Raw genomic sequence first — 12,283 nt, forward strand, 5'->3', positions numbered from 1 at the left:
TGTGAATTATACTCTGTTCTGGATGTTTCTGTGAGTAATGCTTTGTTCTGGATGTTTCTGTAAAGAATGCTCTGTTCTGGATTGTTCTTTGAATTATGCTCTGTTCTGGATGTTTCTGTGAGTTATGCTCTGTTCTGGATGTTTCTATAAAGTATTGTATGTTCTGGATGTTTCTGTAAAGAATGCTCTGTTCTGGATTGTTCTTTGAATTATGCTCTGTTCTGGATGTTTCTGTGAGTTATGCTCTGTTCTGGATGTTTCTGTAAAGTATGGCATGTTCTGGATGTTTCTGTGATTTATGCTCTGTTCTGGATCCAGAACAGAGCATAGTTTACAGAAACATCCAGAACAGAGCATAACTCACAGAAACATCCAGAACAGAGCATACTTTACAGAAACATCCAGAACAGAGCATAACTGTTCATAAATGCTCTGTTCTGGATGTTCCTGTGAGTTATGCTCTGTTCTGGATGTTTCTGTGAGTTATGCTCTGTTCTGGATGTTTCTGTGAATTATGCTCTGTTCTTGATGTTTCTGTAAAGTATGCTCTGTTCAGGATGTTTCTGTGAGTTATGCTTTGTTCTTGGTGTTTCTGTAAAATATGGTATGTTCTGGATGTTTCTGTAAAGAATGCTCTGTTCTGGATGTTTCTGTGAGTTATGCTCTGTTCTGGATGTTTCTGTAAAGAATGCTCTGTTCTGGCATTTTTTTGTAAGTTATGCTTTGTTCTGCATGTTTCTGTAAAGTATGGTATGTTCTGGATGTTTCTGTAAAGAATGCTCTGTTCTCGATGTTTCTGTAAAGTATTTTATGTTCTGGATGTTTCTGTAAGTTATGCTTTGTTCTGGATGTTTCTGTGAGTTATGCTCTGTTCTGGATATTTCTGTGAGTTATGCTCTGTTCTGGAAGTTTCTATAAGTTGTGCTCTGTTCTGGATGTTTCTGTAAGTTATGCTTTGTTCTGGATGTTTCTGTAAAGAATGCTCTGTTCTGGATGTTTCTGTAAAGAATGCTCTGTTATGGATGTTTCTGTAAAGTATGGTATGTTCTGGATGTTTCTGTAAGTTATGCTTTGTTCTGGATGTTTCTGTAAAGTATGGTATGTTCTGGATGTTTCTGTAAAGAATGCTCTGTTCTGGATGTTTCTGTAAAGAATGCTCTGTTCTGGATGTTTCTGTAAATTATGCTCTGTTCTGGATGTTTCTGTAAGTTATGCTCTGTTCTGGATGTTTCCGTAAACTATGGTATGTTCTGGATGTTTCTGTAAAGAATGCTCTGTTCTGGATGTTTCTGTAAATTATGCTCTGTACTGGATGTTTCGGTGAATTACGCTCTGTTCTGGATGTTTCTGTGAGTTATGCTCTGTACTGGATGTTTCGGTGAATTACGCTCTGTTCTGGATGTTTCTGTGAGTTATGCTCTGTTCTGGATGTTTCTGTGAGTTATGCTCTGTTCTGGATGTTTCTGTGAATTATGCTCCGTTCTGGATGTTTCTGTAGGTTATGCTCTGTTCTGGATGTTTCTGTTAAGTATGCTCTGTTCTGTTCTAGACTTGAAGATATATCTAAGTCAGTGAATACCAACAAGCAACAGGTCTCCCAGTCTCTACAACAGGTCACAGGTCACATAACTCAGTAAGTAGAGCAACATGGGATTTTTTAAAGGTGAAGGTCAGTCACATGGTTATACAAACTAAAAGTTGGCTTTTTCATCTTTTTGATACTATAATAAAGCATTATAATATAACAAATGCTTATCCCAACATTACACACAGAGTCACATCCACACTATTAAGAAATTGGAGTTAGTTTCTTGGTTTTTTTCCCCAGGCTGAAAGACAAGGTGAAGGAACTGCACGAATCTACCACATGTATAATGACAGCTGAGACTGAGAATATTGCCCAGCTAGCCAGGCACCAAGGAGACTCCAAAGTCACCATGGAAACAGAGATGGCCAGCTTGAAGCAGTCAGAGGCGGCCATGTTGGCAGAGATCAGGTCACTGAAGACAGAACTGTCAGAGATGAAAGAGAGGTCAGCAATGAGGTCGGAGGACCTGCACGCCCTGATGACCCAGCAGACCTCAATGATGCAGCAGGTCCTGCAGGCAGTGGGCAGTTCAAGGCAGCCTGTGACATGAAGACTTGTTAGTTTTTCAGAACCCTCAGAAATGAGGCATTGTAAATTCTGTGAAATTAACATGATGAAGATGAATTTGTTATTTGAGAATAGGATGTCTTGAAGATCTGCTGTAATGAATAGATTGTTTTGATCATTTTGAAGGTCACGATTATATCCAGAACAATTATTGAATCTATGTACAGTGAAACCTCATTAGTCCAGACTCTGTGAGAAGCATCACTTAGGTCAATATATACCCGAAGCAATATTGCTCCAAACCATGATGTTTTAATCTGGATTTCACTGGGTCTTTGGGGAGTTGGGCCAGCCTTGTGGTTAAAGCGGTTGCTCGTCACCCCGAAGACCCGGGTTCAATTCCTGACATGTGTACAATGTGTGAAGCCCATTTCTGGTGTCCCCCACGTGATATTGCTGGAATATTGCTTAAAGCGGCGTAAAATCATGCTCACTCACTGGGTCTGGATTATCAGGGTTCCACATTAGAGGGGTTCTATATATGTATGTATTATACTAATTTTTATGTTTTCAAGACGTTATTTTTAATCAAAATTAGTACACATATGATGTATATAGTTGTATATATCACATTGTGTTTTTCATCACAAGGTGGGTACTGGACCTTCAAACTCAATCTGGCAGTCATGTTTTTCATGTCTCCAATACAAAAGATGTTACAACTGTTAGTTTTACACATCTAACACCAACTCAGGAGCCTATCGGCTTGGTCCTGTTTCAGGAAATAATGATGTATTCCAAGTTTCTAACATGTAGCCATCTTCTTAAAATCACATTCCCTTATTATTCTGTTTCATGCCAGACTATTTTCTTTCCTGGATGAACACACCCTAATTAAAGTATTAGTTACGAGATATATGAAAAAAGCATAAATTACATTGTGTTTGATAGAAAATATGTTTTATTTACATCAATCTCATTAAAATCAGATCTTAGTTCTCGCTACCGCTAAACAAAGTTCTGAGGTCATCCCATTATGGGTCACGTCAGAACAACCTTTCATCCAACCAATCAGAGCGTAGCTTAACAGATCGTGAAAGTGACAGTCAGAATGTGTTTTCTAATCATGCAACCACACTATATTTAACACGGGGTATTCCGAACGACAGTTACGGGTTTTATGATTATATCCCTACAATCTAGGCCATCTATAAGCCACTCCAGAATGTTCTTCTTATCAGTTTTAATTTTTTTAATCGAGAATACGCCAAAATATGTTTCGAAGCGTAGTCGCCAGTTTGAAACAAGTGTCGTAAAGCTCGAGAAAGCTGCCTTTTGATTGGCTAATGTCGATTTCTTGTCAGTCATTTCATTGGTCGGTTAAAATTCACGAAAGGTCGATCTGAAGTGACCCTTAATGGGATGTCCTCAGATCTTTGTTTAGCGGTAGCAAAAACTAAGATCTGATTTTAATGAGATTGTATTTACATATCTTTGTTATATTAAGACTTTTGTATTCCAAGAGTACTTTTGGTCACTCCTGATAATGTTATTGGTGCCTGTTGGTCTACCTCCTCCAGATCTCGACATTGCACAAGAATATGAATAACTCTGGCCTTACCGGTCTATACCGAATATCAACAGATTGTCAGGGAAATATATGCTGTTGACTCAATATCAAGACACATTTATTACTCACTGGATTTGTACAAAATGCCAGTTATTGTTGAAATATGCCTTATCTTCCCTGGTAGCATTGTGTGTAGATATTTTGTCATAATATGGAATGGACATGTATTTCCTTATATTTTGATTTGAATATTTTCTTGAAGTATGTTTTACTTCCAGACAGGAGTATACCTGTTTCATAATATTTACCCTGTTCAATGGCAACTACCTGGTAATGATTTATGTTCCATAATATACTGATGAAAATAATTAAAGGAACAGGTATGAAGGTAGGGACTTGTTTGACAGACACGCTGTATGTGCTGTGAACGGATAGGAAGAGAGGTGTTTGTTTGACAGACACACAGTATGTGCAGTGAACGGATATGAAGAGAGGTGTTTGTTTGACAGACACAGTGTATGTGGTGCAAACGGATATGAAGAGAGGTGTTTGTTTGACAGACATGCAGTATGTGCTGTGAACGGATATGTAGGGAGGAACTTCTTTGACAGACACGCTGTATGTGCTGTGAACATATATGAAGAGAGGTGTTTGTTTGACAGACATGCTGTATGTGCTGTGAATACGAACAATTTCTGTTGGCAGTGTATTGACATACCAGATATTTCACATATTTTGTTTGATTGAAGCATCGCTATTGAATGCAACATTTTCACCTTCTGTATATTGGTGATATTTACCAAGGCATCTTATTGTTTTTGGCACAGTTCCCGTCGGCGTCGGCGTTGGCGTCGGTGTTCCCACCGTTTCCGGACCATAACTCAGAAACCGTTTAATATTTCTTCGCGAAACTTTGTATACACATTAACCCAGCACTGGAGTGGTGCCTTTTGCTATTTAGAGATTTTTGACATTTTTATTTTTTCTCGTTTCCATGGAGATAAGTTGAACATAGACTCTGAATGGGGGTAAGCTTGGTTTCCTGACCATAACTCGGAAACCGTTTAATATTTCTTCGCGAAACTTTGTATACACATTAACCCAGCACTGAAGTGGTGCCTTTTGCTATTTAGAGATTTTTGACATTTTCATTTTTTCTCGTTTCCATGGAGATAACTTGAACATAGACTCTGAATGGGGGTAAGCTTGGTTTCCTGACCATAACTCGGAAACCGTTTAATATTTTTTCGCGAAACTTTGTATACACATTAACCCAGCACTAAAGTGGTGCCTTTTGCTATTTAGAGATATTTTACATTTTTATTTTTTCTCGTTTCCATGGAGATAACTTGAACATAGACTCTGAATGGGGGTAAGCTTGGTTTCCTGACCATAACTCGGAAACCGTTTAATATTTTTTCGCGAAACTTTGTATACACATTAACCCAGCACTGAAGTGGTGCCTTTTGCTATTTAGAGATTTTTGACATTTTTATTTTTTCTCGTTTCCATGGAGATAACTTGAACATAGACTCTAAATGGGGGTAAGCTTGGTTTCCGGACCATAACTCGGAAACCGTTTAATATTTTTTCGCGAAACTTTGTATACACATTAACCCAGCACTGAAGTGGTGCCTTTTGCTATTTAGAGATTTTTGACATTTTTATTTTTTCTCGTTTCCATGGAGATAACTTGAACATAGACTCTGAATGGGGGTAAGCTTGGGTTCCTGACCATAACTCGGAAACCGTTTAATATTTTTTCGCGAAACTTTGTATATACATTAACCCAGCACTGAAGTGGTGCCCATTAGTTGTTTGAAATTTCTAGGAGTTCTATTTTTGTCTCTGTTATTTAGTAATGGAGGGGGGGAATGAAGAGATGGGGTTTAACGTGAAGTAAACGAATGAATGGGGTTTAGGGGAGTGGGGGGAGACATATGTTTTTACGAGTAAAAACACTTTCTATTTTCCTCTGTAGATGTAAATAAAGCTGACTTAACTGGGGACAATTGGTCACAAAGGAGGCTGAAAAGTTGAAACATACAAACACCATCTCTAAGCTCCACTCCACTCCACTTGTAATTCCTTGCATTGCTAACATCATCTTTCAGAAACCACCTGACCCATGAAACTGAAATTTCTTGTACTTGTTCCAACTAATGATGATTTCAAGAGGTTTTAATCTATTTTTCAGTAAGGCTATGCATACGTTTCATTATCCTTGCCGTTCTCATACAAACTGGTATTATTAAAAAACTGCAATATTTTAGAAAGTATAGAAGTTTGACAGTTTTTTAATGTAGACTTTTGTGTTCAGTTTTACAAACATGTTATGATTGGTACACACACAAGCTCAACATCATATAGCTCATTGATCCTATTTTTACTTGTTTATCTTTAAACATTTACACTGATTTGTATACATGTACTGTTTCAAAGAATAAAATGGCTGGCATGTGCAAACATTAGTTTTCATGTGATTTTTTTCCATAATGAAGAATATCTGCTCATTTTCTCAGGACTATATGGAGGACACATATCTTGTTGTCATCTGTCTTTGTGAAATCACAAGCTGGGACAGAAGTGCCTTTACTTCTGTTGGCGGCATATTCCATCTTGCATTCTCCTCAAAAGTATCCTCCCGTTTCTGTACATCTTCACTCCTTCCCGGCCACTGCTGCTTGTCTTGATACACTCCAGCATCCAAGTTATCCCTGTGTGACTGGCAGTTGTCGTAAGTTTATTGTAATGATTGTCAGTGGCGGCAAATGATTGAAGTGCTACTAAAATGTTAAACGCTGTCACCAGTAGCAAATGATTAGAATTTAGAGTTACCTCCCCTGCTTGTGAACAAACATGACAGACTTGATCATTTGAAAAGTTTTTTGTTTTGTTTCTTTGTTGTTCAATGGTGCACTCAGCAATATTCCAACTATATGACATTGGACCAGACAATCCAGTGATTGACATCATGAGCATCGATCCACGCAACTGGGATACGATGACATGCATCAACCAAGTCAGCGAGCCTGACCACCCGATCCCGTTAGTTGCTTCTTACGACAGGCATAGTCGCCTCCGTGGTCTAGTGGTAGAGTGTCCGCCCAGAGAGCGGAAGGCCCGCGTCATACCAAAAGACGTTAAAAGATGGTACTTGTTATTACCCTGTCTGTCGTTCGGCATCAAGGGGCTAAAACAAGGACTGGTCGGCTCGGAGTCAGTATACTAGCTGTATTATTTGTCTGAGTAGTGTATTCATGTTAAACTGCGGCATGGTATCTCAGTGTGCTAGCACTATAAACTAGTACAATAAACCACACACACACGTACGTGCACATCGCTATATAAGTGCAATAATCTTGGACCCGAAGTTAAACCCAATTTCATCTCACCTCACTTTTACCTGCGGTGACAAACACAAGTTGCTATAGATATTTAGGGATATGGCTCAACGAACGCCTTAATATGAAGACGTCAGTGAGAGAACTGTGTAGATCGGCTAGTAGAGTCCCATCAGCGTTATACATCAAGTACTGTCGCACTGGAGGCATGTCGCATGATGTCAGTACCAAGTTGTATAGATCTCTTGTCAGCTTCTCGAGGCAAGGGAGATAACTGATTGTAAAAGTCCAGTTTCCACTTTTATAGTCAGTTAACTCCCTTGCCTCGGGAAGATTATCTCTCGTGGATTTTCCTAAACTTTTAGAACAATGCAATGCAACTTGACTGACGGTGATATGTGGACTCGGGAATTATTGAATGATTGTGACAAACCTAACGGTAATAGTGAGTGAGTTTGGTTTTACGCCGCTTTAAGCAATATTCCAGCAATATCACGGCGGGGGACACCAGAAATGGGCTTCACACATTGTACCTATGTCGGGATTCGAACCCGGGTCTTCGGCGTGACGAGCGAACGCTTAAACCACTAGGCTACCCGACCGCCCCCTTAACGGTAATAAGCTACGTACATATAGATTATAAAACCGTGAAAATACGTGAAAATCCGGGGGAGAATAGGTCTTCAGCAACCCATGCTTGCCGTAAAAGGCGACTATGCTTGTCATAAGAGGCGACTAACGGGATCAGGTGGTCAGGCTCGCAGACATGGCTGATGCATTGTCTGGTCCAGACTCGATTATTTACAGAGCGCCGTCATATAGCTGGAATATTGCTGAGTGCGGCGTTAAACAACAAACAAACAAAAGTTGCCGCTGTAGTTGCCTTTTATGGGTTGCTGAAGACCTATTCTACCCCAGATCTTCACGGGTCACAGCGGCAAATGTGAGTGTGAGGACATTAAGTTGTATTTAAGGTTCCAATTAACGTTTATGTACAAGTCCACGCAGTATTAAATCCTGGTTTTAGAAAATCCACAGACCTAAATGTTATTTTGGTCCAAGTAAATCCAGGATCGCTACAATACTGAATTCTGATCTACTTGTCGGCGCAAGGCCTTACATCGTATATGTTGAGTTGTGCATGACACATTAGACCCACTTTGTGATTAATAGCAACATGCATGTGTAACGTACACCCAGGTTACTGTTTTACCTACGGACTAAAACACTTAGACCCGATTCCTCGTCGTAAGAGGCGATAAAATTGGATCGTTGTTTCTGTTTTCAGACACGACGTCGTGGTGTAGTGAGGGTGTTCCTGACTGTGACGATTATTTACAGGCCGTGGTGATATGGTGGGGGTATTGCTGACTGTGACGATTATTTACAGGTCGTGGTGATATGGTGGGGGTATTGCTGACTGTGACGATTATTTACAGGTCGTGGTGATATGGTGGGGGTATTGCTGACTGTGACGATTATTAACAGGTCGTGGTGATATGGTGAGGGTGTTCCTGACTGTGACGATTATTTACAGATCGTGGTGATATGGTGGGGGTATTGCTGACTGTGACGATTATTTTCAGGCTGTGGTGATATTTTCGGGGTGTTGCTGACTGTGACGATTATATACAGATCGTGGTGATATGGTGGGGGTATTGCTGACTGTGACGATTATTTACAGGTCGTGGTGATATGGTAGGGGTATTGCTGACTGTGGCGATTATTTACAGGCCGTGGTGATATAGTGGGGGTATTGCTGACTGTGACGATTACTTACAGGCCGTGGTGATATAGTAGGGGTATTGCTGACTGTGGCGATTATTTACAGGCCGTGGTGATATAGTAGGGGTATTGCTGACTGTGACGATTACTTACAGGCCGTGGTGATATAGTAGGGGTATTGCTGACTGTGACGATTATTTACAGGCCGTGGTGATATGCTGGGGGTATTGTTGACTGTGACGATTAATTACAGGTCGTGGTGATATAGTGGGTGTATTGCTGACTGTGACGATTATTTACAGGCCGTGGTGATATGGTGGGGGTATTGCTGTCTGTGACGATTATTTACAGGCCGTGGTGATATGGTTCGGGTATTGCTGACTGTGACGATTATTTACAGATCGTGGTGATATGGTGGGGGTATTGCTGACTGTGACGATTATTTACAGGTCGTGGTGATATGGTGGGGGTATTGCTGACTGTGACGATTATTTACAGGCCGTGGTGATATGGTGGGGGTTTTGCTGACTGTGACGATTATTTTCAGGCTGTGGTGATATGGTGGGGGTATTGCTGACTGTGACGATTATTTTCAGGCTGTGGTGATATGGTGGGGGTATTGCTGACTGTGACGATTATTTACAGGCCGTGGTGATATGGTGGGGGTATTGCTGACTGTGACGATTATTTTCAGGCTGTGGTGATATTTTCGGGGTATTGATGACTGGGACGACTATTTTACAGGTCGTGGTGATATGGTGGGGGTATTGCTGACTGGGACGATTATTGTCTGTGCTATTATCCAGCTGGCTTCCAGTTGTCCATAGGTATTCCTTTTGTTATAACCTAGCAGTGCAGCTGCCTCCCGTTTGCCCATTGTCCATTACCAATCAGGGATAATTTAAGTCCTTGTTTCCAGCTGTCCGTTGCTATCACCTATCAGCGCCAATTAACTGTTGGCTTCCCTTGTTAGGTTTCCACCTTTGTTATCTGATTACTTTTGTTGTTCTTACATATATATGTTCTCTGCTTCATAGCATTTATTCACCAGATGGAGTGAGTATGGTTTCACGCCGCTTTTAGCAATATTCCAGCAATATCACGGCGGGGGACACCAGAAATGGGCTTCACACATTGTACCCATGTCGGGAATCGAACCCACGTCTTCGGCGTGACGAGCGAACGCTTTAACCACTTGGCTACCCGACCGCCCCCTCACCAGATGGAGTACGTAAATACAGAGTACAAATTGAGTTCGCTATATTCGTTATTTCGTTATAAGCGTGTTCGTTATATCCATCAATATTATATAAAATATACAGCAATTGACCGGAACCAAACGAACAGTTCGTAATATCCGTCAGTTCTTTATAAGGGTGTTCGTTATAAGCGTAGTTTACTGTGCTCCGAAACATGCTACTCAGAATAAAGAAGCTGACTTCCATAAACTCTGTTCCTTATGCGTATCACTTCTAAAGTACTGTCGGAAATGCGAGAAAACTGCTTTTCTGGCTTCATTTTATAAATACAAGTCATAGGACTATAAAAAGAGCATATGTCAAGATAACGCAAATTCCCCCATTCTAGCCTGTCCTAACTGACACTGTGATTACCATTAAAATGTACTTTTACAGGTAAAATGATGATAAACTTAGAAAATATTCGTCTGTTGTCATGCATGTATGAAAAGGCCTTTTACCTGAGGTAATTACCTAACACCTGTCCCGAGGTGATGACCTCGCACCGTCCCGTGCATTCTCACAGGTGCAAATGTCACCGAGTTGGGGGTGGTCTCAAAATATTGACATGCGCGATGTTGGGGTAGCAATTAAGGATATGTACTGCATTATATTTGTCAGGGAACATGATGGAATAGTTATGAGCTATGAAGCAGGATAAGTATTAGAAGGTTGCGGTTTTGAAATCCAGAAGTATTTGTTGTTCTACAGATAGTTTCTTGAGGTAGCAGTTATCTGTACTTTTGAATGTGGGTGAGTGAATATGGTTTTACGCCGCTTTTAGCAATATTCCAGCAATATCACGACGGGGGACACCAAAAATTGGAATCAAACCCGGGTTTTCGGCGTGACGAGCGAACGCTTTAACCACTAGGCTACCCGACCGCCCTTTTGATTGTTGTGTTATGTCTTGCCACGAACCCTTTACCAAGATGGGCACAACAGGGTTGAGCTCACAATGTCTGACTGGCGTACGTAGGACAACGTGACCGTGTTGTGCCGCGAGCACGTATGTCCTGTACTTTACAGGGTTCTTATTCAGCCGAATTCTCTCCATGAGTTGAACTTTCGTCTCATATGGTCTGAAGTCGACAATGTCATATAATCCTGTATGGTCGCTTCAGACTAATCATGTTTTGGGCGACAGTATCTGATTCCCGGACGTTATATTAACTGGCGTTATCTATGACAATGACACTGACGTTGTTTAAAATGGGCAACAGCTGAAGTTCCAACCAGTCTATGAACACATCACCTCCTATAATATCCTTATGAAAATCACCAGGGTTTTTTTCCGCCTCGAATACTGCACACATCCATCAATAAGCCCCATATTAAGGGTTGCAGCGTGCAAAACAATGACACGATTACCTTTACCTGATGGTCTATGGGTGCTTTGTGTCCATCTGCCGATAGCCACATGTAGTCAGTGGAATGATTCATCAAGGTAAATTATCTGGACGCCCTGAATCTGATAGTTATGAATGGTTCGGAGATAATGTCACCTCATAGACAGGATAGAATATTTTCCCCTAAAAAGTGCTATGTCATCGCCACGCGCAGTGTATCGAAATCCCATCTCATGGAGAGCAATAGTTACTGCAGTTAACATTAATTGTATATTTAATTCCTCCCAAATTCTACTACAAGTCAGAGTTACCTTCTGCTCATAAAGCTTGTACACTGTACGCCTTATCACCCTGTATCAAAGCTGTCTAATATCCTTTTACGTCCAAGTTTTGTTTTTGAGACCACCCCTATACCCGTTTTGTTTTATTTATCATACCGTAGACTTTATGGTATGAATTGAAAACCCAATAGCTTGGGCACTTCGGTAATTCATCCTATCTAAAAAAATCATAAATGGTTTCCCTCTATCTCTCTAAAGTGTGAAGAACTTGTATACATTTCCCAGTACAGACTCCATATCGTGTACCGTGGTTATGCCTATGCAAGTGTAATGTAACATGCATCATGGGAGCAATGTTAACAAAACAAACGCAGCGTCATTTTGTCATTTTAGAAGATGCACATCTAGAATTTTCTCAAAATGATATTTGTGTGTGGATTAGATGTTTTATGAAGACTACATTATTATCATTATAACGGAGTCACGTGCGCATATTTCTATAGTCCGTTTCAGACTGCTATCATTGGAATAAATGTAAACTTCCTTTTTTCGTTCGAATTTGTCTCCTGTAAGCTTGTCGATAGGATTCCTTGTGACTGAAATACTTCAAACCACAGGTAGGTCGATGGGTAGTTACTCGATATTTCAATAACAACAGTCTGTGAAACATTATATCCTTTT

At 40.5% G+C, this 12,283-nt stretch overlaps 1 protein-coding gene across 1 annotated transcript in view; it reads left to right on the forward strand.

Moving 5' to 3' along the window:
* Positions 1 to 3,166, forward strand: part of LOC125384312 (transient receptor potential cation channel subfamily M member 4-like) — a 70,675-nt gene extending 67,509 nt beyond the window's left edge. The window contains exons 28-29 of the mRNA XM_048403244.1: positions 1,550 to 1,633; positions 1,829 to 3,166. Of these exons, the coding sequence (XP_048259201.1) occupies positions 1,550 to 1,633; positions 1,829 to 2,138 (394 nt within the window). The 3' untranslated portion in view covers positions 2,139 to 3,166. The remainder of the gene's footprint in view (positions 1 to 1,549; positions 1,634 to 1,828) is intronic.
* The last annotated feature ends 9,117 nt before the right edge of the window (positions 3,167 to 12,283 follow it).

The sequence above is a fragment of the Haliotis rufescens genome, unplaced genomic scaffold, assembly GCF_023055435.1.
Source record: "Haliotis rufescens isolate VD_foot unplaced genomic scaffold, xgHalRufe1.0.p SCAF_3, whole genome shotgun sequence".
Classification (NCBI taxonomy): domain Eukaryota; kingdom Metazoa; phylum Mollusca; class Gastropoda; order Lepetellida; family Haliotidae; genus Haliotis; species Haliotis rufescens.